The 27027-nt window shown below is 37.4% G+C and overlaps 3 protein-coding genes and 1 pseudogene across 3 annotated transcripts; 2 read left to right on the top strand and 2 right to left on the bottom strand.

The window, feature by feature from the left end:
- The first annotated feature begins 5684 nt into the window (after positions 1–5684).
- LOC110768330 (Peptidyl-tRNA hydrolase family protein) lies at positions 5685–11358 on the top strand. Its single transcript, XM_021972050.2, has 9 exons — positions 5685–5966; positions 7137–7353; positions 7438–7522; positions 7622–7689; positions 8438–8488; positions 8594–8667; positions 10341–10399; positions 10505–10581; positions 11100–11358. Exons 2-9 carry the CDS (start codon positions 7141–7143, stop codon positions 11214–11216), a joined length of 744 nt encoding a protein of 247 aa, XP_021827742.1. The 5' UTR covers positions 5685–5966; positions 7137–7140; the 3' UTR covers positions 11217–11358.
- Positions 11359–12614: 1256 nt separating this feature from the next.
- LOC110768331 (uncharacterized) lies at positions 12615–13575 on the top strand. The gene has a single exon (XM_021972051.2). The coding sequence runs from the start codon at positions 12784–12786 to the stop codon at positions 13453–13455; it is 672 nt and encodes a 223-aa protein (XP_021827743.1). The 5' UTR covers positions 12615–12783; the 3' UTR covers positions 13456–13575.
- Positions 13576–14257: 682 nt separating this feature from the next.
- Positions 14258–19776, bottom strand: TRM22 (DnaA initiator-associating protein). Its single transcript, XM_021972053.2, has 5 exons — positions 18797–19776; positions 18607–18671; positions 16714–18489; positions 15299–15410; positions 14258–15114 (listed from the first exon to the last, which is right to left on the bottom strand). The coding sequence occupies exons 1-5, from the start codon at positions 18951–18953 to the stop codon at positions 14387–14389; spliced, it is 2838 nt and encodes a 945-aa protein (XP_021827745.1). The 5' UTR covers positions 18954–19776; the 3' UTR covers positions 14258–14386.
- Positions 19777–26542: 6766 nt separating this feature from the next.
- On the bottom strand, positions 26543–27027 carry LOC148295853 (uncharacterized; annotated as a pseudogene).

Genomic DNA, 27027 nt, shown 5'->3' with positions numbered 1-27027 from the left:
GGAGCTGATCCCGTGATGTGACAACCGTCATACCTTTCAAATGTTTGTTTTCGAACTCCCTGTCATTCATTGCAAGTGAAAGAAGTGCACTTTTAGCTTTGGCGTAAGTGATGTAGGTAGTGTTATTTGGTGTCATGGTGCACACACTGATCTTGCCATAGAAATCGAATAGTACTTCAAGCTCAGTAGCCCTTCGATGCTTGTTGTACTGTAAAATTTCTATGGTTCTTCCTGTCACCGCCATTAGTATGAGATATGCAAAGGGAGCTGCCAATCCAATTTGTTAACTATGGGTCAACAAAGGTTTATAATTTGAAGTATGGATTCAAACACACACTCACAGAGTACCAACAAAAGCAAATTAGAGGAGACAACCAACTATGATGTGAAACTTACAATCATGAGAACATGAAATAAACAATCAAATAACATACACCAAACACTAAACTGAGTCCTCAGAATGGAAAACAACACCAAACAAACCAATAACACTTGAAACTGAACAAGCCAATAAAAATATATCAACTATTGAAACAAAGATGATCTATATAAATTTATAATGATCTGTGTTAAAGCCAATAAAACTAAAAAGAATCATTTGATATATAAGCCTAGTAGTTTAATAGAGCATAATTTAAACGAAAGATTTTGCAATTAACAGATTGAGAGTGTGTGAAAATCTGTCAAGCCAAACCTAAAACGAAACATTTTGCAATTAACAGAGTCAACAGACACTTGTCTCAATTCAATCACCATAGCAATTAAAGGCAGTCATTTTTAATCCAAAAGAGTTTTCCATTAAACAAATCAATCCAAGACTCCAAATTCCTAGGACGAGCTGTAGTTGTGATAGGAGCGAAGGTGCAAGTGCCGATTTTAAGGGGGGCGACGCAGTCAAGTGAGTGTCGCAAGCAAGAAACCACAACCCAGAGGAAAAATACTTTACCCCTGCAAATTCTTGGTTGATGCCCACAATGAGTTTGATATATCGCTCCAAAGAGGAAGAAAGAATAGCTGCAGAAGCAGGGGTGCACGTTGCTTTCTTTGTTTTAAAAGTCACCAAGCCAAACGACGTCGTTTTGGCATGTCAGTAATTATTATTATTATTATTTTATAAACCATGTGAAACCAAAAAAAGGAAAATAATAGGACCATCATTATCAACCAAGTCTGAGGTGTGAAGCTTCAACGAGGCTATAATGCGGGGAAAGTTATGGGGGGTAAGTTTTGCGGGGTTCACTTTATAGCCATCAGATCAATCAAGGGGCTATGGATAGTTGAGATCAAATTTTACCACCAGGTAGGTGAAGAACTCAAACCTGAAATTAATACCTAGCAAAGTTTGAAGATGTTGGACACCCAAAGGTTGAAGTTTAAACACAAAAACCCATAGCTCTAAGAAACCCATTGCTAAACTGGTTCGGAAGAAGGCTTAACGATGGTTGAAGGCAACTCCGTTCTTTAAACCCTGAAAAATTAGTTACTTTAAGTGGAAGGGTTGAAGTCGTGGAAGGAGCGGAGCCGTATTCCTTGGAGCAAAGCTGCAATTCTTCCATTTTGGAAGTGATAGGTTCCATTTCTAGAGCAAAGCCGTGATTGTTCAAGTAGAACCATCATTTGTTAAGTAATTTAGTGGGATTTCAGTTTAGGGTTAGGGTAACAGTTTTCCCCTATTTTTACAGTCAATGGTGTTGGATTTGGCATTTTGTGTTTGCGGTTCACTTGCATTTTAGTTTTTGTTTGAGTATATGTAAAATACCTAGTCGTAATATGATTGTGCAAATACCTGGTAGTAAGTGCAAATACTAATATGATTGTGCAAATACCTTGGAAGCATCCTCTGTTTTGAGCTCTAGGAAACATGTTGTACTTTGTATTAATTTTTACTCAAACTTTTGGAACATTGCCCTTGTGTATAAGGTAGCCATTTGTTTGTTCATTAGTATCGGTAGAGTACATTGAGGCATTTCAAATGCATTGATGTGATCAGCAAGTAACTCTTTTTTTGTTCAGCTATAAAATACTCAGTCACTAGTTCGACATCATGGTTCCTCAACTTCCCACTCACACTATATTCAAGATTATAAATATGCTTTTTGGTAAAACTGATTTTATCCATTCCTCCGGATTGCACTTCGAAAACTTACCTTCTTATGAGTGGGGATATTAACTGAACCGAATTATTTTGTGAGTACTTTTGTAGCATTTGAAATACGATGGTGTGATCTCAAAAAATGCACTCTTTCTGAGGGTGTCATCGTATGAATGTGTCCCTTTACAACAAGAGAGATGATATACTTCTTGCGCCCATTTGTCTTCACAACCACAACCTTAGCCTTGCAATCATATCTACTTATCCCTCGTTTTCTTTTTCTCAGCCAAGTTTTATCTTTCCTATGTTCACCTTGTTTGCAACATACAAATTCTTTCCTCATAATCTCTTTATTGCTTTTTCCCTAAAGATGGAATGATGTCGAACACCAAAGCCAGCAAAAAATGTATATCTATTGTAGAAATCATAAACGAGGTCAAGCGAGTTGAACTCCATCCCAACTGCTACTATATCCTCATTTATTACTTCAAGTATTTAAATCGTCACATTAGCTATTACAAAACCATCACTCTCCTCTGAGCCCCCAGACATTTGACCCATATATATATATATATATATTATTGAACTGCTTCTATATTATTGCATAGCAAACATTAGTTCATTAATCAAACATTACTGCATTGCAAACATTAGTGCATATCAGTGCATTCCAATTACACAAAACTTTAGCCAAATTGACAGAAAAGATGCAAAGCCCAACTTGTTGAATTCCGATTACACAAATGAAGTCGGGTTCTAATGCATCCAACGAGTAATTTCAACCTGGTTTCAACAATGCACCCTGTTTTGAAAACGAAGACTCTTTGATTGCGGGGACTCAATCTCCACCACAATCGAGGAACACAGTGAGGGGCTGATGAGAATGGAGCGAGTCTAGGGTTTTTGGATCTTTGTAATTGTGGGTTTATGTTAGGTTGGAAGAGAGAGGAGTGAGGTTTTGAGTTTTTTAGAGAGAGGGAAATATCCTGAACTGAAGTTAGGTTCTAACGCATCCAACGAGTAATTTCAATCCGGTTCTAATAATGCACCATGTTTTGAAAACTAACCATCTGATTTAATTGGATGGCTCTTAGAAAGCCCCCCCCCCCCCCCCCCCCCCCCCACACACACACACACAACCCGCATAACTTACCCCGCATTTAACTACTTCGACAAAATTGGGCTCCCTTTCCTTGGGGTGACTACTCCATTAATTTTTGACATGTTTAAAATTCTATAGTTAAACTAAAATTGTATTATATATTGGACTCCCTTTCCTTGGGGTGACTACTCCATTAATTTTTGACATACTTGAAATTCTATAGTTAAAATTGTATTATATATATATATATATATATGTAATTGTATACTTAAATGTGTTCAAGGGATTTTATTTTGAGTCTTGTTTTTTAGCTCAATAAAAACTTTAATAATAAAGAACAGTGATAAATTTTTTTTATCAAATATAGCAAAACAAAAAGATGTCAATGAGGTCTAACTTAGTGAAAAAGGGCCTTGACTTGCAGAGGCGGACGCACAGTGGGACAAATGGGGTCAGGTGACCCCATGGAAGCTAGAAAAAATGGTTGTGGAGGTCTAAGGCGACCTCATGGATTACTGGTGTGCGACCCTATGGCGCACACCACCTGTTCGATGAAATGCCGCAGAAGCCTTGCACTATAGCTCCCTTTCACTGCACATATGCGAGGCTTCAATTTTTTTTCAAAATGACACAATTTTGGTCCAAGCGCTTTACATTTTTTTATATTTTAAACATGGCTTCAAAACGGCGTCGTTTTGAGCCAAGTTTTAAAAATTAAAAAAAGAAAAAAAAAGAAAAAAGAACCTAGCAGCTTACCCTATTCCTCCTACAATAGCAACCTCCAAAGACAAAACAAAACCCAATTTCCCTCTCCTCTCTCAAACCGTAACTAATCTCCAACCTGCCTCCTCCACCACCTTCATCCACTCCACTCCACTCCACGCTATCGCAGCCTTGCAGCACCTCCATGCCACAGCACCTCCATGCCGTAGCACCTACAGCACCTCCACGCCGTAAGTTACTCCATTTTGTTCTTGGCTGCTTCTATTTGAAGAGCTTTCGACAGCAACACCAGGTGGAAAACCAATCACTAGCGAAGAAGATAATATCCACTTTTTTCTATAATGATTGGTTTGGTTTCAAGATTGGTTTGGTTTTTATAACAGACTTTATTTATTTATTAAGGTTTGGTTTCAAGATGGGCAGACTATTTTTGGTTTCAAGTGTAATAATAAAACACTTTTAACCCATATCCAAATGTAAGGTAACATAAGACTATCAGTTTTAACTAAGAACAACTAAAAAACCCTATTCTTGTTATTAATTGTATACCTCTTATTCTTGTTATTAATTGTTAAATTAAAATCTCAATGTCATCCTGTTTTATTACTATTTGACAACACCATTTTTCCGTACTTAAACTATAGCTCTTCTCCCAAAGGAGATTTTAAAGGAAATTACCCATCTGGTATGTAAACTTTCAGAGCTCAAATTTATACACAACACAATCTCTATATATGGTGAAAAGAAAATTTGAACCCCATGAGGCGACAATCATGGATCCGCCACTGCTTGTAGACGAGTAATTTCAGGTTCAAACCCTCATGACACATTGACAGTGTGTGTGTCCTTCCTAACTTTGGCAAAATAATAAATAAATAAAACAACAAAAAGAGAGTGATCAAAATTGAAATTAAGGCAAAACACATGAACCAAAAATCATTTCACTTTTTTATTTTATTTTTATAATAGAAAATTTGGAATTCTTTTTAGTTTTTAGTGTGAGTTATCAAGCCCATTTATATTATGGCCCAAGTAAACAACCCAACTCAAAAAATGAAATATAAAACAGCATTCCACTGCCGGGATTCGAACCCGGATTACAATTATCCATTTGTGAGTATTGCTACAGCGGATTTGATGTCAATATGAAGAGATACAGGTTATATAAAGGAAGGTCTTTGGGGACTGTACATTTATTAGCTTTTATGCTGCTAAAATCGGATAAATCCCAAGATTTTAGACTTGTCTTTTTGAAGCTCTTGCTGTGTGCAAGGGAAAACATAAGCAACTTCCAAGCTCTCTCAGCCTGCAACTTTCTCATATTCAAATTCTAGCTCAAAAATTTGCAGCCAGGTTCGCTTAGCTCTTCGTTATCTATCTTTTCGTAATTTCATTATTGTTTTTTTCTTTTTTGTTGCATTTATTATTTTCTCGTTCCTTCTTCTATCTGTTGAAGTTTGTTTCCCCCATTAAAGGCTGTTTGGTGGCTGGCGGAGCCACAGTGGGGTCAGTGAGGTCGCACGACCTCTTGGAAGCCATGGAAATAAGCCTAGAGGTCCATTGGAGCTGCTGGTGCGACCTCTTGGAGCTGCACACCAAGTGGTCGACGAAATGACTGAAAGAACGAGGGCTTGCAACCTGAAGAAGAAGGCTGCACGCGGGACTCTTTTTATTTTTTAAAACTACCTGGGCAAAACGACGTCGTTTTGGCCCAGGGATTTTTTTTAAATGACCTGGGCAAAACTACGTCGTTTTGGTCCAGGTCTGAAATAAATAAAAAATTAAACAAGGGCCAGCGTATCCTTCTCTAGCTAGCCACTGCTTCACAGACCCGATTCCTCCATTCTAAAACCTCCAAATTTTTTTGTTTTCTCCTCCAACCCTAAGTTCCCAACTCAATCCCCCCCTCCCTCAAACCCTCAACTCCATCTCCTCCCTTGCTGCCGCCAGTGGGGTGCCTCTGTGCTGCCGTCGTCGTCGCCGTGTGGTGGTGCCGTCAGCTACTCTCTTTGTTTTTGCTCATTGTTATTGGGAAATTTCACAATTCAAGTAAGTTCTCAACCCTATGTTATTATGTTTGATATATTTAATTTAATTGAAACCAAATTCATATTTATTTTGATTATATTGTGAGTTTTTATTTTCATTATTTTGTATATGTAGAATATATTTAATTTAATTGAAATCCAATTCTGATTATATTGCTATTTTGTTTATATTGTGAGTTTTTATTTTCATTATTTTGTATATGTAGAATATATTTAATTTAATTTAATTGAAATCCAATTCGTAATTATTTTGATTATGTTGATGGTTATGTTGATGGTTTGTTTATATTGTGAGTATTTATTTTGATTATTTTGTATATGTAGAATTATTATGGAACGGGTTTTTAAGAGAAAGTCATCATCGGGTTCGGGTAGTTCGGATAATGTTGATAGTTCAAATAATGTTGGTAGTTCAAGAACTCCAAGTTCAAGACAAAGTCAGTTAGATGGTGTTTTGGGTAATCTTCAAGCGGACCCTGGATTAAGAACTTGAATGATAGATTATGATGCTAATATGAGAGATGAGGTCCGAAGATCATATCTACAAAAAGGACCTTGTCAACCTAGAGGTCATAATTTTCCAATAACTAATATGTCATGAATAAATCGACGCTTCATTCCCCAATGGTTTGATGAGTTTGATTGGTTGGAGTATTGTATATCTAAAGATGCGGCATTTTGTCTCTATTGCTATCTCTTTAAAACCAATTTTGAACAAGTGGGTAGTGAAGCTTTAAAACCAATTTTGAACAAGTTGTTTCCGTTATGAATTATGAATGAAAGTACTATGATTTCATTTTCAATATTTTTTTCCATCCTAAATTTTTATTGGGGCTTTTACACTAAGACCCCTTGTGGTACGATTCCTGGCTCCGCCAAGAATTTCAAGATATTCTTTTTAAGTTGTCAATTATAGTTTATCATGATACACAGAGATATGTCAGTTTATTCTAGCCCAGCTTATCTTTTGTTTTTTGGGTCCTTCTTTTTCCCTTAAAATTATATCAGTTTGTCATGAAAGATACAACAATTAATTAGAGGGAACAAAAACAGATGAACTCAGAATTTAGACAACTGAAATACTAGAAAGGTGGAAACTTGGCCAGTTAATGAAGACCCAAATGGTTGTTCATTCTTATCTGATATATCAATTTGTGTTTTGTTCATGTAGGTCAATGTGGTATGCTGTCTCTGCCCCAAACTGTTGCATATCATATCCAAGAAGACCTTGTAGCCCTCGTTTTCTGAGAAAGTGTTCAGTTCCAACTAGTTTTCGTGTGCAAGCTTCCTTGCCGGAGAATGGCAATGGTGCTAAAGTGGAGTACACTCCTTGGCTGATTGTTGGATTGGGTAACCCTGGCAATAAGTACCATGGCACTAGGCACAATGTAATATTATTGCACTAAGTTAATTCTTTCGGTTGAATTTTTTTTCAATGCCTATTTTTCATGTGAGTTTTCTTTTCATACCAGATTGGTTTTGAGATGATTGACAGTATTGCTAAAACGCAAGGCATTGTGATGAATACCATTCAGTCAAAGGCCTTGGTTGGAATAGGTGGGTCTTCAGTTGTATTTTAATTGCATGCATCCTTGTTTTCTATTTCCATATTCTCATGAGTTTTGGTGTTCATTCAGACTTGTGTGATCAGTACAGGTTCCATTGGAGAGGTACCGATTTTGTTGGCGAAGCCTCAAGCCTACATGAATTACAGTGGGGAATCGGTTTGTTCTCATTATATCTGTTTGCTTTTTTGTGTCAATTTAGGCTCGCATAAATGTTCTCTACATAATAACTATTATAATTTTCTGTTAGTGATTACGTGGCATACCATTAGAGTGAGAATCTATTATTTGAATTTCTGTTACACTTGATGAAAGCGTTCAAGCAAACTTGAAAATGATCCCTCAATTAGTATTATTATTCCTATTTTCCTCAAAGCCATAATAGGTCTTTAATGGAAGAGCCGTATACTCAAGAAATACCATTTAATTCCCAGGGATGTGTAAAAGTAATAATGTCTAATTAGCTCCATAGTGTTCTATTCTGAAAATTATTACAATTGTTAGCATCTGCTCACAGAGTTTAACCTGGCTAGAACTAAGCAGTGCCCATTTTATGGCAACAATTACAAATCTTTCCATGTTTGAAATTTTCAAATCATATCTTTAGTTCTGGACAACTTGTGGTGCATAGTCAGATGATTGATTGAATTTTTTGGCTGAATAAACCTTACGTATGAGTGAACATTTTGATTAATTGATAGTTGGCAAAGTGGAATAATGGGACAACGTGATTTGCCAATTTCCATCAATACTCTGCTTTATTTTTTTGTTAATGGATGCTCTTACATAATCCATGAGCATTATCGTATGCCTCTCCTTTCCTTTAGTTGAATAAAGGGTGTGAATGTGATTTTGCTACCTTGAGACGGAATTTTCTGTCACTTATTCTCCTTTTGTTATTCTTAAGGTTGGACCACTTGCAGCATATTATCAAGTACCCCTACGTCATATTTTACTGGTATGTATTTTTGTTTCTTGATGTAGGCTTTACAAACCTTTCTTCAAAATAACCATCAAGTTCTATGTCACATTACATTTATCAGAGACATGAACTTTTTTGTAGGTTTATGATGAGATGAGCTTACCAAATGGTGTTCTGAGGATTCAGCCAAAAGGAGGACATGGATATCACAATGGGTATGTTTTGAATATTACTATTGAACAGAATTCATGTGAACATTTATTAATCACTTTCCTATGTTCTTGAAGAAATATGTTTTAATACTAATCTTCTTTATCTGACTAATCTCTGACTTAGATTTGAGCATTCTAAACCTAACAATATACCAAATGAGGTGGCTTCTTTAGCAAGTTTATTTTCCACAGTATGTTCTAATTGATGTATGTCAAGGGCTGCTAAATTAACTGCATGTTTTCCTTCCTAAAGTCTTAAAAGGCATATTGTTTCTCTTTTTTTATTTTTTGCAATCTGCACCCTTGAAGACACATTTACATGTGTGATCCTTTCTGTGTAGCCCTCTGGTTCTATGCTTTCAATTAGAGTTGTATAAGTGGTGATGTCATGAGTAGAAGTAAATCAAGGGGTTTGGGGTTCTTCTTACTGTTGGCTGAGTAGAGAATGAATCAGAGAAGAAACTACTTTTCATATATTTATTTTCTTATCTAAAGATTGTGAACTAGAAATTAAAGAAACAACTGATTCTTGAATGGAAAATTTGAATTATGTTTTCTTTCCCTGATTCTCAGTGTTTGGTTTACCCAGGAAGAAAGGAAAAGAAAAGAAAATGGTTGAATTCTATTACTTTCCAGTACATGGTTTAACAATAAGAGTGGAAAAGAGAAGAAAATAAGATAAAAGATCTGTTTCTCTTAAAATTTGTCTACCAAATAGGTGAGGTTTGAAAATAAAGTTGACTCACAGAGATAAAAGTTACCAAAAGTAAGGGTGGGCATCATACTGTCAAATCGAACAACCCAGCCAATCCTGCCCAATATGACTGGGTTTTGTCAATCAGATTCAGTTTGTATTGGTTTATAGTAAAAGTCCAATTTATTTAGGATTTGTTGCAACTTCATCTGTTTTTCCGCTTGAGCACATCAATCTCAGTTGACCGTATAACCTATTATTTCTGAAGTGTTAGTGTGGAGAATCAATGTTGCAGTGGGTGCAGGGTAAAGATATGGTTTGAGGAGGCAAAAAAGCTATAAATAGAACTACTTATGGTTGGTATGGGGCTGTGAGAAGTTCTTCAAGAAATATTGTTTTGGCTAGTTTGTGAGTTTGGTTTGAAAGGGTTTATTCATATAGTTATCAATGTACACGTTTGTTGGTTAAGAAGAGTGGTGAATGCTGCTGGTTATCATTTGAAGTGAATGAAAAGCAGCACATAAATGTAATACGAAGAAACCAACACAACTGAGAAGGTTGAAGAGGAGCAAAACAAAGAGAGAACATATATAATGTCACATTTGTGCTATAAGTTTCAATACCATAACATTCAACAAAAATGAGTTCCAACTTTGTTTTAAAATCCAGAAACCACAGTTAAAATTAATTCAATCTGTACATTATTGAAAAGGTATTGGCTTTTGACCTCTAGTTGAACCCCTACGGAGAGGAGGGGTCTCATAGAAGGGAGGACTGCTCCCCCTTGTGTGGTCCAACATTGGGGGAAACAAAAGGAAAAATATTGCAAACAGTCTTAATATCATTGCCTTTTAACATGTTTATGAAAAATTCTGCTGCTACCTCTACTCCATATCAGGCAATACGAAATTGGTTGAAAAAATTGCCTGCTTTTCCTCACTTCTCTCATGTCAAATTGTTCATAATTGTTTTCTTGTTACAGTGTGAAGAGTATAATGGGCCATCTGGATGGTTGCCGCGAATTTCCTCGGTTGTGTATAGGTTTGTTTCTTGAGTACTATTTTTTGCAATAATTAGGTTTGTCTCAACCCGAAGTTCTATGCTTGCCTTAATTGGAAAATAAAAGGAGAAAAAATATGTTTGCAGGTATTGGAAATCCGCCTGGAACTATGGACATGAAAGCCTATCTTCTACAGAGGTTCAGTACAGTAGAGAGACATCAGGTATGTGAGGTCTCAACATTTTTGATGTGGTTGCACATGATTAGCTGAGTTCTGACAAAAATATATTCTCTGCATCTAGTTGGTTTTTGGTGTGTTGCCTGAGCTCTGTTTTTGATATGCCATTACACATTTGCCCTGGTGACTATGAATAGTGAGCAAAACAAACATTTGGTTGGGCCTTACGTATCGATATCATGTATAATCACGAGCTCTGTGTTGCCTGAGCTCTGTTGTATGAATACGAAATTCCTCTAAAATCATGAATACTCAACTTTTAGTGATGCAGGCTAAACTTTTTGAAGGACTTGTAAAATAAAACTAAAAGAGTTCACGGTTTTAGTCATTCAAAATGGTTCTGACCCTGGTCTGTCTGGAAATTCATTAATGACTGCATTGGTCCCCAAAGAATCGCTTGCATGCATGCCATACACACACAATTACGGTGTCTGTTCATTTCAATGGGTGTGAATTTGAACCCGTAATATCTTAATTGTGACTGTTATCTGCCATCTGGACAGATTGATGCAGCAGTAGATCAAGGGGTTGAGGCTGTAAGGGCCCTGGTGCTGAATGGATTTGACCAGAGTATCACTAGTTTTAATTTGAGGCAGAAATACAAATATCACAAAGTGTAATTTGGACAAAGGAGTAAGTTGCTCATAGAGCATTTCTGATGTATCAATTGTCTCTCTTGCTTTGTACTAGTCTTCCTTTTGAAGGAAGCTACTATTACCAAAAACAAAGCTGATTTATACAAGCTGGATATCTTGATCTCTATACTTTGCTTCATGATCTACATATCAAATGTGTTTTTTTATTACAAGCGATAGTTTAAATTACAGGGGAAAGAGGGTTTCTCTCATACACACTACACGATGCCATGAGGGTTCGAATCTTAGACCATTAGTCTACAAGTCCTCTAGACTAGACCTCGGCATCTACATATCAAATGTTGAGTTATGATAATTGCACTGTTAATGTGGATCAGACTATGGAAAGAAGCTGCTAATTGAGTTGAAAATTTAATAGAAATTTGATTATACCATATCAGACTGAATAGATCGAGGAATTGAAAATTGCCCTAAATGCTATCAATACCATATAATGGAATCCCCTTTGTGAGGATGTTTCTACCAAATTTAAACTTTCCAAACAAGCTCATCTTTAAAGCTCAACATTATACTCACAGTAAAAACAGTTTTTTATTTTTGTGAAATTTGATACAATGGGTTAAATTTATGATTAATTTTACCCGATCCTTATGCGCTTTCCTTCTAATTTTGTCACATGGAGGCAGACCTCCAAGTGGAAGACTTTGAAATGGCCGCCTTTGTTAGAAGCTTTGTCAATTACACAACAAAATGTCCTTTAATATAACAACCTCCCTTTTTCTCCGAGGTTACACTATGTTGAGCTATGTTGAGTCGTGGCACCTTTCGAAAAGTCTTTTTTGGACAAATCTTCCGAAAAATCTAGCTGTTTGTTTTTTTTAAATTCAATTTGTACCAAGTGTATTCTATTCTCACGGAAATTTATGTATTTAATGCAAAATATTTATATTTTGCTTGTAAAGAGAATAAATTTTTTTTTTAACACATAAAATACATAAATTTATATGTGAGTAGAATACACGTGACATAAACTGAATCAAGAAGACAAAAAGAAGAAGGTAACTAGCATTCCTTAAGAAGGTAAAAAGAGGAAGACAAGAAAAGAAGGTAACTAGCATTATTTAAGAAAAAACAATTATAAGGCAAAAAGAGGAAGTAAGTAACTAGTACTCTTTAAAAAATAAATAAAATAACAAAGTGATCCTAGAAAGTCAGATGAGATGAGAGGCTCTCTTTGACCCCAAAAAAAAAACAAGGGAGATCAGACGGCTCTCAAGAACCATCATGAAAATGCCAGTCAAATCAGGCAGTTGATATGGAATCCAAAGTGATTCAACATCCTTTTTTATTTTTAAAAAGGGACCGACTTAAAATCAGAACGTTGGACTTGGAAGCAAGAAAAAGGGGAACAAGGAAGCAAAAAGGCTTAAATAGTCTCCGTCTCTTTCCTATTTTCGACCGTTGGAAATCCAAAATCTTTAATCTTTAATTGCAAAGTAAGTAAAAGCGCAAGAGGAAACTACAGAAGCCATTATTAAATCCACCAAAATCCAAGATATCTGCACACAGCGCGACCTCAAATTCATCAACAATGGCAGCGACTAACGACTCTCTGCAACAAACCCATCATCAACCAAACCCTGCTTTCCAATATCTCTTCCAAGCCCTCGACCCCATCTCCCTCATTCTCTCCCAGAACCCACAACCAGACCAAGAGCCAGTCCCTCTGCGGCTCATCACAGAGAGCATCATGGAGAGAGGACCCAGATACAAAGCCTACGCGGATCTCAGAGAAGCAAAGCTGCGAAGGAAGTATCTGAGGCCGGAAGAGGCTGAAGAACCCGAATTGAAACCGAGCCCGTTGAAGAAACAAGTCAAATTTCAGACCAATACGACCAAATCGCGTAAAGGGTCCTCTGCTGTGGCTCAATCAGTGCCTGATTTCTCCGCTGTGTTGAGAAAAGAGAACCGCAAGCCACCAACAAGGCTTCCGTCGACGCTTGAGATGACCCCACCGGCGAAGTCCTGGTCGAAAGCGAATGGGGTTTTGTCCAATTCGAGAGGAAGTAAGTCGGCGAGCGCAGGGGAGAAGAGGTACAACAATGGCGGAGGGTTGATGGCAAGGAAGAGCTATGCGAGTATGGAGGAATTGAAGGGTTTGTCTTCTGCTGCTGCTAATGCTATTAGCGGCGAAAACAGGGGAGGGAGGAATGGGAATGGCAGAGCTATTCCCAAGACTGTTTTGGGGTACAGGCAGTTTTGATTTTCAAAGTTTGCTGCTTTGCTGCCTAATCTTTTTTTTTTTTTTAATTACTATTTTTTCTATTTTTTCATAACTTTTGAGTTCATTCTTATTTTTCATAATATGAATTCTTTTGGTTCATGGTTTGCCTGAGTGATTGATTACCACTGAGAATTCTTTTGGGTTTTTTTGCTGGATTGTAAAGCTCTTTTGATGTAACTAACTAGTATATGAGTTTGAGGGTCTTAGTATATGATTCTTTTACTAAGTTCTGCAAATTCTGTTCCAACTGAAGATGATCATCGAGTCAGAGTGGTGCAAATTCTTTTGTTTGCCTAAGAATTTGGTGGATTGTAAAGCTCTGGATGTAACTAGGATTTGGGTTTGAGAATTTAAAAGGAATATGCTATAAATTGTTTCAACTCTTGGATGTATTTGGCATCATGCCCCCATGTTATACATAAATCTTTCATTCTTTAGCCAATTTCAAATTTTTCCCCTTTTGATTTTGATGTCAATAAAAATGCTTAATTTACCAACTCATTGTTTTATTTTTTTACTAATTACTACAAATTGTGTCTGATTTAAGATGATCATCAACTCAGAGTTGTACAAATTTGATTATCTTTCCATATTACACCAATTGCAGGAAAATTAAAAAAAATTAAAAAAAACCCCTGTACAGAATACACAGCATCAACCCCAACGGAGGCAGACCTAAGGCCAGAACACAGAATTTTTGTTTCAAACTGTTTTGCATGTTTTAAGACAAATCACATTCAAGAAACAAAATATACCTACAATGCTCATCCACAGCATCCAATAACTTAATATTGAACTAAACCTTCCATTGATTTGTACAAAAGAATACAATTTTTGCTTTGTTTAACAAACAACATGCATGTGGCATGGTTGATATTAGGAACTCAAAAACGGTCGGACTACATGAAATTCACAAGGAACCCAGCCTGCACTCACGGAGATCCATTACAACTTCGTTAACCAGACTTTGAAGAATGTCCCCGTCAATTTCAGAACCGGCCTCAAATGCTTCAATATTGAAATCAGTCCACTTCCCCAGGGCATGATTCATATCCCATTCTATCATCTCATCCGGAATCATTCCAGCCAAATCTGTCCACTTTTGCATCTCGTCTTCAACCTCTTGAATCATCAACTTGCGGTTCATGCATAAAGGCAGTTTTTCCCAAAATCTGATTCCAGAGTTAGTGTATCGACCATATTTTGAGTCTAAATGCTCTATGACACAATCAAAAAGGAACTCACTGAGTTTAGTTCCCTCTTTGGTGTCCCCAAAACTACTTAACACATTGAAATTTTTCATCATGCTGCTGGCAATAGTTTCCAAGTCAAGAAGCAAGGGACTGATGAAAAGACCTTTCATTACATCCATGTTATGCAGAGTCACATCTCCAAACAATAGTTCAGCTTTCAAGATAACTTCATTTGCATGGGTGAGCTTGTCTCCTCTCAATCTTTCCCCACCAGCATTGATGCTATGTAATATCCTAGATACATTATTGACAAGAGCAGTCATCATCTCACTACCAGTCTTCTTTCGGTCCACTGAAGTGGCAGAGTCTATCAGATCACCATAATGTCCCAGTTGCAACTGATCATCAGAGTAATCCATAGAGTGAGGATAGAAGGACCTATGCCCTGGAACCAGAAGCATGAAAAATATGTAAATCACATTTGGAGGATCTTATCAGATTGAAAAAAGAAATCACATTTAAAGGGTTAAAGGACATCTAGACAGTAGAAATTATGTAGCAGATTTTAGCAAAGTATTTTATGCATCTGTTTTTGCCTTGCAATTTCTACTATTATTCAAGTACTCTACCTGAGCTATCATCCAGACTACTAGAAGAAAATGAAGCTTCAAGAACAGACCCAGGGCTCAGACTATCACCATGATGAAAGATTCCAACTGACCTATCTGTCTTTCTTTGAGCCTGAGGAGGAACACAAGACATGTGTCAAGAAATGAGTCCAGAAATGTGTACCGGAGCACCATTTTGTCAAACACAAGACAAATCTGAAGTTAATAAAAACAACAAAAGTAATATGTGCAAGTTAGCCACAACACAGGCAAGTTAACAAAGATTGACAATAATTCCCATTTTCCAACAGAACATAATGATGGGGAAAAAGGACAATATAAACAACTAAATTTGCATGACAATGCTAATCGAGCATTAACATCTAAGACATTTAAGCAGATACTTTAAGAGATATGGCTTCAGGCGAAGCAAATAACATGTTAAACGTTTTTCACCCTCACCAGTTGATCAACAACACAGGTGCAAAACCTCAAACTCCAGCCGGGGTTTGGAGTCCCACAGTCCATTAACCTCTATCCCAAGGCCATTTCACATTAATTCTTTCCTTATTTCGCACCGATTGGTCTTACCTCTAACATCACACCTCCACTAAACAAGTTCACTTCCTGTTCTTTTTCCATGACAGACTCAATTCATCCTTTATTCTTATAGAAAACTTAATTTTAACAAAATACTCAAAAAAGAAAGTCTCTACCTCATCCATCACTCTAATAACCTTATGGGAAATGATAAGATAGTTTTGATTGGAGAATTGAGTTGATTGGCTATGAAGCACATTTACTACAAAAGTTTCAGGCATGGAGTATCCAGTACTAATAGGCCCCCAAAACACCTCCATACATATCAGACATTCCAGATCTGTATCTAGCTGACTTATTGCAAAGTTTGACTTTTGGATACAACATGCATATACAAGGAAGATGTGGTGGATGCTCAAGAATACAAAATAGATATGGAGGGGTTATGTTAAAATAACTTTTTTGAACAAAAAAAAGATATCCATGAGAGATGTATTGGCCCACTCTGAGTGACAGGTAATGTGTCACATCAGATATTACTATAATTAACCTAGTACTGCATGTTCCATATTGAGAGCTACAATCTTACATCTAAGAGGCAATTCCTAAAACCCATCATATTAGAAAAATACTAGAATCAAATAGTTTTAATCATAATATGAGAAATAAGCCAACAAAACAGTTATCAAATACAGAAACAGTGAAGTTATTTTCTATTTAAGGTCCTCCGGTTTCATTATGATGTCAGTAAAACCCGAAATTTAGAGACACTGTTCTCTCAAAATAGTCAAATATATTCTAAGCAGTTCAGTAGTCACACTTTCAACATATGATTTTTGGTATAAACAGTTGTTACAGTTGGGATTATGTCAATACAAACAACAAAGAGAACTTACTGGTGATGCTACATCTGCATTGGCCATGTGTCCATCATGAGAAAGAGAATGATCGGCAGTCAAGGCAGATATTAGCTCTTGGAGAATCATAGCAGTGGACCTCTTGGATGAAGCACCTGCTGCCAAGTCATCATCTTCCTGACAAGCAAGCTCCCTAAATTTTTGTTCCAGAAAGGCACCAATAGCATCTCCACTCAAGGACAATGGTTTTTGGAAAGATGGCTTTGTGCCATTGTCCATGCTTGGACCCTCCATTTGTGTGGGGATTCCAGTCTTGTTCCTGATAGGGGAATTAAATGTGAATGAAATAACATCAGTGTCCTTATTTCCATTAGCTCCGTTACCTTCTCTCTGACCGGGTAATTTACTCTTAGGAGAAGTGTTCATGAAGCGAGCACCATTCCCTAATCCTTTTCGAGTTGGCACATCGAACTGATAATTCACTTGTCTTGTGGAAGTTGAACTAACAAAACCACTACTTTCAACTTGGCCACTAACATTGATCATCCTCCTCTTCCGCATTGTGGTCCTAAGCTGTGATGGGTAATCATCTTTCCCAGTAAAAGCTTTCCTCTCTGTGTCAAACTTAGAATCGTTTGCTTTGGTAGGCACCCTTGGTTGGGCACGACTGCTCAGATTCCGGTTCAAGGCAACGAAGTCTTTGGTCTCTCTGACAGCATTTGCAGCCGATGAGGCTCTTCTGCTATCAAGATTATTTAGTTTTGATCTGGGTGGAATTCTTTCCCTTCCTAGTGACATACGATGCTGCATCTGAGACCTGTTCTTTAAGGTAATAGAAGATGCCTCTTCACTCTGAGGCTTGCATGGTTGACTTGACAACTGCCATGAAGCTTGACCTTCGGGAGGCATAGACTTCCTTTCTGTAACAGGTTCACCAAGGGATCCCTTTTGACCAGAAACTGATACTGGTTGGCTCCGAGTTCCCTGAAAATTTGCATCCTTTTCTTGCCCAAAGGAGGACATGGATGACCTGGGCTTATTTTGTTCCGCTACCAGTGAAGAGCCATTGACAATATTTGAAGCCAAGGATGGGAAAGCAGGTTGTTGTTCCTCCACTTTTGATCTTAAATCCACAACATCTACTAAATTACCACAGCTTTTGCAAGAAGTCTGGCTCATCAGAGAATTGGATGCACCAACATTATAACATGCTTGGCTAGAAATCTCTGGTGATTGAACTGTTGTTCCATCTGCCAAAACCTCATCCACAGAAGGATAATCAAAAGAACTTGTGTAAGTGATGGCACATTTTGCTCTATTTGTAGACTGCAGTCCAGGTTCCAAAATTCTAGTTGCAGCATCAATCAACCGAGAGGTTCGGGAAGCATTCTTCCCAGAGGGGATCCTCGGACTCTTCGCTGGGGAAGCAAGCTTTGGGTGATGTTTTCTCGAGCGTGACAAAACACTCTTAATTTGAAGTGCCTCAGCTCCAAACCTAGTCACTGCCCTTTTCTCATACGGTCCCATTTTCTGCAGCTTCTGAGGCCTTGATTCAGACTTTGCATTTCCTGTCTCCAAATTCAATTCAGCTCTATCAGAACCACTATGGTTATCCAAAAATGTCTTCTCTCCACTGTCACAAGCATCAGTAAATGAAGCTTTCTTGGGCTTCTCACGTGTGGCAGGCATGGATTCAAGACCCATTAGCCTAGCAACCAAACTTGGAGCTCGCAGTTCATGCTTGTGCTCAAAATCAACGCTGCGATTCACATTTTTCTTCACATTTGGGAAACCCCCACTGTTTTCATCAGCAATCTATCATTCAAACACACCAACATGACGAACAACAAATAGTGTTAAAACAATCAAACCCACCAAGAAAAGTACAAGAAATGCAAGAATCTAAATCAACAAGTTAACATATAGGCATACCAAATGAAGCTTGGAATTGGGCATCTTCTCATCTCCAAACTTCTTAGAAACTTGTTTTGCACGAGCTGATACATATCCAAATAACACAAAAACGTCATCAAACATCTTTTTCTTTTCCTTTTTTATTAGACAAGAGTTAAAAGTCTCTAAAGAAGAGAAATGCAGTTTTATGTGATGGAAAAAGACTAACATGGAGGAAGCAATTTCTTGGAGAAGAGCTTCTTCTTGGCGAACCTGCGGTTCCAATCGAAGAGCTGGAAGAAAATGCCAACACAACCACCGGGCCTATGCGTCTTCTTCTCTGCTATTGCCAAAGACGACCCCGTTTTCCCTGTACTATCATTCATTTTCTTCTCCACCACAAAAGAACACCTCAAAATCGTTCTTTCAAAGCGACAACTCCAACCTCCAGCCAAAGTCGAGAGCTTGTGAACCCAGAAACTCAAATATTCATGAACTCTAACAAACCCAGTTCCCCATTTTCAACGCAAGCCAAAAAAGTAAAAACATTTTCTTACACCCCATTTCACCAAAAAGCAATCACATTTCCTCCAAACCCCCAATTTTTCATTCCAGAAATACCAAAACCAAAGACCCAAAAACACATAAGAAAAACAAGAAACCCAGAAGAGGAATTAGTGTCCGTACAATAATTGGACCCCTTAAGCGAGTAAAGAACAAAGAGGCACAGCAACAAGTGTCTGCAAAATAAAAATGCAGAGCCACGAAAGTAACGTGTCACAGCAAAACGACGTCGTACAATAAAAATGTATCTCTCTTTCTACACATCTGCACGCAATGAGCAGAGAAAAGCAAACTGAATCTGAAGAAATTCAGATTGACGGTGATGATGATGATGCTGAAGATGTAATAACGATCACGAAAAGCGCCGAGAGAAAAAGAACCATACATACGACACATCGTCTGCTGTGAACCCCGAGAGATCGAAAGCAACTTGGAGCTCGAGAAGGCTCCTCCTGTGCCATTCCTCAAAGGATTCCAAAAGCCCTTTCTTTTTCTGGTGGCTCTCAGTCTCTTCTCTGCAAAAGACGCGTTGGCTTGTCAGTGACAGTGCCGTGTGCGTAGTATAAGCAGAGGACGACAACAGTGTACACCCCAAGCGCACTGTAGAGTGTAATAGTGGTCGACACCACAGAGAGCGCGAAAAATAAAATATTGCTCAAGTTTTGGGGGTTAGAATAAAATATTGTCATTGTTTGGGGGGTTGTTTGTTGGGGAATAGGGACAAAATTGGAAATAGAAAATCCGAGATATCGTTGGGTCTACGTCTGTCTGCTGCTATGTTGCGCCCTAGCTAGGACTGCGAGCCCGTGTTTTCAACTTTTCAAACATCGATACTCACTACACCGTACTCACTCGCTATCCAAAATGTCAAGTCGTACTCGCCGCAGGATAATGTCAAACTCAAAATGGTATCTTGAAAGGATATGACTTGTGACCAATTTTCAAGTTTCAGCCAAGCATGTTTTTTTTTTTTTTTCTAAACCATGAGGTGGTTCTGGATGGGGCCCAATTATGAGTGGCACCTTTAAGCCTTAACCACAACCCAGACTAATCCCCACTCACACCGGGTCGGCCCGTAAGGGGTAAAGTGTTGACCAAAGTGGAGCAAAGCATGTTTTTTATTTGGTCGAAAACCAAGCATGCTTAAAATACTGTAAACCCTACTACTCAAATAGAATTAGTTTGATTTTAAACCATACCAAATCAGTGACCAATTTATTCCCCAACTTATTCATTTAATTTTCAAACTCAAAAGCGTATTAGCGACCCCTCTTCTAGTGTTAGGAGAGCTCTTAAAGTTCAAGTCCTCTTAACTCCGAGTGATCATTTTCTCTCACCTCCTATCTCATGAACAAACTCTAGATCCCAATTTTCATTTCCTAAAATCCAAAACTTTACAGTCCCACCGAAGAAAACACCCAACCTTTTCCTTTCTCTTTGTTTATTTTTCTCAAAGATTAGTGTCCACAAAAAATTTCTACAAATTCAAAAACAAAGAGCCATGCCATTATTTTACGTAATGAGTTCTTGTCTTAGCACCAAATTGACAGAAAGAACGTGATTGATTTAAGTTGAGGTATGGTATGCCATTATTTCACATAATGAGTTCTTGTCTTGAATTAATTATATTTTTGGTCACTATAGTTTGGCTTAAAATCAAAGTTGGTCAATGTATTTGCATTAGTTAACAAATCAAGTCCAATGTCTAACTTTGTTAGTTTCATTAATTAAAAAATAGGGTTAACTAATAAAAAATAAAATAACCAAAAATAAGAAAAATTAACCAAAAAAACACACGAACCAGCCCTTGTTTTTTTTTTCTCTCTCTCTCTCTCTCCCTCTCTTTCTCTCTCTTTCTCCATCGTTGCACAAACAGAACCCAACCCCCAAAGTTAATCAGCCCCAACCAACCGCTTGCACCCCTAACCCCATAATTACTAAGCCACCCACCCAACCACCGCTGCCCAGTCGCCAGATTTTTTTTTTTTTTTTTTTTTTTCAATAGTCGCCAGATTTACTCACCCACCCAAAACACAATTCTACTGCGTTAGGTTAGGTGGGCACTTCTCATTCCTATTGAAATAAAATTCCAAACCCAAATTTAATTAACCCCAATTATTCATTAATGAATAAGAAAAAAAAAAAAAAAACCCAGATGTTATTACTTATGGTGTGTTTACTAATCAGGAATTAGAATTCTCATCAGGAATTGAATTCCACCTGTAGAAACTGTATATTCGATTATTATATTTGAGATATTACAACCTATATTTATACTCAAACTATAAGATATCTTCCTAGTGGTTACAATGAACCGAAAAACCCATTATATCCTAATAAAGGCTAATAACATGACAGCTAAAACACTAATGTATTGTCATTGAAGACCCTTAACTATGGTAACTCCCGTAACCCCATAACACCACCCATGGAGGATTCCTGTGTTTTCTTCATATCAAGAAATTGAAAAGTGAGTGGGGCCCACACAAAATTAGGAATTTTGGAGGAATTCAATTCTTGGGTGAAATGTGGTATTCTAATTCCTGGAGAACTAACCCATTAGAAATTCATCTTTTTTACCCATTATATCCTCACACAATTTTAAAAATTCCAAATTTGTCATCTACTTTAACCTAATAACGAGGACATTTTAGTAATTAGCACCACTCATACCCCAATTCCATATGATTTAGTAAACAACTTCAATAGGAATCCGGAATCTAACTTCCCTCAATCCATATAGTATAGTAAACAACTTCAATGGGAATCCGGAATCTAATTCTCCTCAATCCAACTCCTCCTCAATTCAATTCCTCATAATCCAATTACGGATTAGTAAACATACCATTAATGTTTTGACCATAATAAAAAGGAAGGAAAATGGCTTATGCCTCAAGAATGCAAATTAGAAAAAGAAGAGATCTTAAATGTTGGAGGGGGTCGCAAAGAGAGATATCGACAGTGGTGAGGTTCAGATCTTGGGTGGGGAGATCGCCAAGGCTAGTAGGGGTTTGGTTGGATTGGCGCAGGGTTACGTCGGAGAAGGGAAGGATGAGGGTTGGACGTGGCTGGGTTGGAAGAGAGAGAGAGAGAGAGAGAGAGAGAGAGAGAGAGAGAGAGAGAGAAAGATGGATGCGTTTGTGTGTTTTTTGGGAGGGTTGCCTTCTCTCTCTCCTCCACAAAGGAGGGGGGCCCATGAGAGTGAGGTTGTTGCGATGACGGAGAGGGACGACCAAAGGGAGAGAATTTGGGACTTGGTGAGTTTTGGGAGGGTTGGGATTTTGGGGATGGAGATTTGGATTGGGATTTTGAGCTTTGAAATGGGAGATAGGGAGGAGGAAGATATGGGTACTTTGGAGGAGGCCATGATCATGTTGGCCATGGCTACTCTGGTGCTTTCTTTTTGGTTTGTGTTTGTTCCCTAGACTTTGGGTTTTGATAGTTTGTGGGATTTTGGGATTTGAGTGGCTAAGAGTGTAAATCTCATTCTTCATATTTCTCTCCTCCTAATCCGATTTCATACCCACCAATCTCATACTCTTATTCCACGATTAAGCAACAATTAACAACAATTAACAACAACCTTCTTCTTTGTTCTCCTCCTCTGGTGCTTCTTGTTGTTGTTGGTACCCCTGAAACAGAGAGAGAGAGAGAGAGAGAGAGAGAGAGAGAGAGAGAGAACAAAGGTAGAGATGACAGGGGGAGACAAAGGCGGAGGCTGGTTATTTGTTATTTTTTTAATTTAAATTTTAATCTTATTAATTTTCTTTTCACATATTTTTTTCTTTCAGAAATATTAAATTTTATATTAAAGTTAATTGTTATTAATTTAATATTAAATATTTTTTAATTAATGAAACTGACGGAGTTAGACATTATTTGTTAACTAATGCAAATACAGTGACCAAATCGGGAAAATTGAAATCACGGTGACCAAATTTGATTTTGAGCCAAACCCCAGTGACTAAATGCAATTAACCCTTTTCTCTTTGAAGTGACCCTCTTTATCTATTTTTTATCTCTCTCTCTTGAAAATTGTATTAATCTATATAGGGTGGTGCTAGAGACACCAACTTTGGGCACCAACTCTCTAATAGAGGTGTCCAAACCAAAAAAAAAAAAAAAAACTCTCTAATAGAGGTGGAGCCCGCCAATACAACGGGTCCCACACTCTATTAGAGAGTTGGTGCCCAAAGTTGGTGCCTCTAGCATTTTCCATCTATATATATAAAGCAAAATGATGTAGGACGAAATATGGTCACTTATGACACTAGGAAAAGAAGGAAGGCGTATCGTTGGGATTTTCTAATTGATTGAAGAAGAATTGGAGTGAAGAAGAATTGGAGCGAAGAAGTGAAAAGGGACATAGCAGGAATTTGCAGATTTGGCATCCGAGCTCCGATTAGGACGCAAAATACCATTTCGGAAAGGGAACGACGCCACGAGTCAAACTCACAGCTTTGCTGTGAAGTATGATGGATTTTGGCATTCTGAGGTCGTTTGGCCTTCCAAAACCGCATTCAAAGTTTCGTAGTTAATTTTCGGAATAAATTCTGTTTTTCAGTTTTAATGTAATAACTCCCCTAGCAGTTACAAGGGTTGAGAGTTGTGTATTTAGGCAGGTTTGTCTAACGTTTTTGTACACTTCAGTTTTATGAATCAAATAATTCAAAGAGAATTTTCTCTCCAATTTCTTGGTGGATTCCAGATTATCGTTCTTTAGGATTTTCGCTTGAAAATCTATTTGCTTGTGCTGTGTCAAGTGGTATCAGAGCGGGTCTCTCCCGTCTCGGTATTATTGGCTTGTCTTATCAGAGTAGGTTTTGCCTGACTCGAGGTGCCTCCAATGGCTCGTCCAGACGAAGAAGATAGGACCCGTGGAGACGGGGAACCAATCACTCTTAGAGAATTTGATGTTGCAGTTGTTCCATACTTCATGGGGAGCGACTGCATCGAAGGCTTTCTTCAATGGGTTGCAGACATAGAGGAAATATTTGATTCAATAGCGTTCCCAGAGGAGAAGATGGTGGAAATTGTTGCATCCAGTTTAGAAGACGATGTTGCTTTTTGGTGGGATCAGTTGCGAAAATCTAGGAAGCAACAAGGTAAAAATCCTATTAGTTCTTGGCATTGGATGAAGAGACTTCTTGTGAAAAAATTCTTTCCTTTTGAATATAATATATATTTATTAAGGAATGGTTACAAGATTGTTCAACCCAATATCATGGTGGGTCTAGAAAAGATGGAGGAAGTTCTCGAAAAGGAAGAAACTGTGATGGATGCTATATTAATTGAAGATCCAATCATCCATAAGATGAAGGAAGAGATTCAAGAAAAACAAGATATTGAGCTTATTGAAACTCCTGTTGTTGAAACATATATTTCAAAAGATGAAGAACAACAATTGGATTCCTCTGAAATTAAAGGCATGGATGAATCTGTATTTGGAGAAGAAAATAATTCATACAAGGAGTTTGATTCTCAACTAGCCTATTCTAATCTTGTTTATGGAATTAATTATATGATTATTCCATCCAAATATGAGCAAGTCCTAATTCTACAAATTGAAGAGTTTATCTACACATCAAGTTCTATGCCTACTCAAGTTCATTTTAACGAGAACTCGAGGTCGAGTTCTTTACAAGTGAAGGAGTCTGATGTAGGACGAAATATGGTCACTTATGACACTAGGAAAAGAAGGAAGGCGTATCGTTGGGATTTTCTAATTGATTGAAGAAGAATTGGAGTGAAGAAGAATTGGAGCGAAGAAGTGAAAAGAGACATAGCAGGAATTTGCAGATTTGGTGTCCGAGCTCCGATTAGGACGCAAAATACCATTTCGGAAAGGGAACGATGCCACGAGTCAAACTCACAGCTTTGCTGTGATGTATGATGGATTTTGGCATTCTGAGGTCGTTTGGCCTTCCAAAACCGCATTCAAAGTTTCGTAGTTAATTTTCGGAATAAATTCTGTTTTTCAGTTTTAATGTAATAACTCCCCTAGCAGTTACAAGGGTTGAGAGTTGTGTATTTAGGCAGGTTTGTCTAACGTTTTTGTACACTTCAGATTTTAATACAATTAATCAAAGAGAGTTTCTCTTAATTTTCTGGTGGAATCCAGTTCCCTTGTTACTCAAGGTTTTCGTTTGAAACCTTTATTGCTTGTGCTGCGTCACAAAAGGCAGAGAATGGTGAAACATTCAAAATACCAAAAAATGCCCTTGGTTAATTCAAGCATTAAGAATTGAAATTATTAATTAATGAGAATAATATGGTAAATTCACATTTTTTTCATATTAAAATAAAATAAAATAAAAACAAAATCAGATAATAGGTCTTGCTTTTATAGAACATAACTACCCATGTTATCTTTTCTTAATTCTAAAAATAAAATAAAAAATAAAAAATAAAACCAATTGGCACATGCGTGAGCATGTGCCAAGGGGCTAGTTATATAATAAAGAAAAGGAATTCAAACATCGAACAAAGTTTATAATGATGAAAGATTTGAAGATTTCCACCTATGTTGCACGTGTACGGATACGGGTGTGCTGATACGGCAAATTTTTTAAAATTAGGATATGAGTACGGCACCAATATGACAATTAAAATAATATAAATAGAAAAATTGATATTTCATCTATCATGTTATAAATATCCATCATAAGTTCAAGGCATAAAACAAAATACAAGTCTCCATAGGATTGTTCAATTCATAAAACAAGCAACATAAAATAAATTAAAACATTGAGAAACCACTTTCCAAATCTTTAACATAATTCATCATTGTTATCACCGGTAAATAAGATACCCTCTAATTCCGGTTCATCAAGAGAGATGTTTGCAATCTCAAGCACTCCGGCATTGTCCATATCCATGGAATCAAATGCATCCCCTCCAACATCCCTCATATGAGTTTCACCTTCCTTATATTCGGGTTTTCACCTTACGAAGAATGTTGTGCACAAAGACTATTCAATTCTTTGTGGTGTTATCTTGTTCCTCCTAATAGAGTGAATGAAGTTATATGTGCTCACAACATGAGAAGGAACAAAGATGTCCAAGTAGCTTCAAGGCTATGGTTTGGACGTTTGGTGTGGAAAAGAGGCTACTCCTCATTGATATCATTCTTCTCTCCACTTCATTAGAAAGAATCTCTCAATACATTCTCTCTCTCTCTCTCTCTCTCTCTCTCTCTCTCTCTCTCTCTCTCTCTCTCTCTCTCTCTCTCTCTCTCTCTCTCTCTCTCTCTCTCTCTCTCTCTCTCTCTCTTGTAATCTCAATGTCATTGTGTGAAGGAACACGATAGGACCAATATCAAGCCATTCCTTGCAATAATACTTAAATGTAGATAGTAAAAATACAAAATTATAATGATAAAGACAAACGTCAATTTACTAATGAAATAGACTTACTTAGGATTTAAAGAGTGTGCCAAGAAATGGAGTGGTGTGGTACTCTTGGTACATCGCTCCACCAAAATTTCAAGCACCACATCAAAGAACTTTGACTCTTGAATAGGTTGGTTGAGCTCTTTATGATAAATAGTTGTCTTCACTTTCTCTATCATTCTATTCCACCACTCATAAACCAAGCGAAGACAAGGCATATTCGTGTCACTCAATCTAAGCATCTCATATATCAGAGAAGTGAAGCTAAGAATGTAATCAATGTCGGCCCAAAAGTAATCATCCAATATTTTCTCCTTCACCGTTCTTGCTTTTGCTACATCATCTTCTTTATACATGTCTCATTATTCACTAATGCTCCAGGCCTTGTTTCACTTGCTTAAATCATTTAAGACACAATTGTAGAAGCAAAGTGTGTCTCGGCAATAGAGAGAAACTTCAACTTACAATGCTCATTATACATGGACAACTTCTTATTATGGTCCAT

The sequence above is a fragment of the Prunus avium genome, chromosome 3 (assembly GCF_965620075.1).
Source record: "Prunus avium chromosome 3, drPruAviu1.hap1.1, whole genome shotgun sequence".
In the NCBI taxonomy this organism is placed as follows: Eukaryota; Viridiplantae; Streptophyta; class Magnoliopsida; order Rosales; family Rosaceae; genus Prunus; species Prunus avium.
The sequence above is the reverse complement of the archived record's forward strand: the minus strand, read 5'-3'. Positions and strand labels throughout refer to the sequence as shown.

Coding starts and splice junctions, on each gene's coding strand:
- LOC110768330 (XM_021972050.2), top strand. CDS start 7,141: ATGTGGTATGCTGTCTCTGCCCCAAACTGTTGCATATCATATCCAAGA. Junction 7,690..8,437: donor TGAATTACAGTGGGGAATCG/GTTTGTTCTCAT, acceptor GTTATTCTTAAG/GTTGGACCACTTGCAGCATA. Junction 8,668..10,340: donor GGACATGGATATCACAATGG/GTATGTTTTGAA, acceptor TTCTTGTTACAG/TGTGAAGAGTATAATGGGCC.
- LOC110768331 (XM_021972051.2), top strand. CDS start 12,784: ATGGCAGCGACTAACGACTCTCTGCAACAAACCCATCATCAACCAAAC.
- TRM22 (XM_021972053.2), bottom strand. CDS start 18,953: ATGAATGATAGTACAGGGAAAACGGGGTCGTCTTTGGCAATAGCAGAG. Junction 18,672..18,796: donor CAAGAAATTGCTTCCTCCAT/GTTAGTCTTTTT, acceptor GATATGTATCAG/CTCGTGCAAAACAAGTTTCT. Junction 18,490..18,606: donor CCAATTCCAAGCTTCATTTG/GTATGCCTATAT, acceptor TTTGAATGATAG/ATTGCTGATGAAAACAGTGG.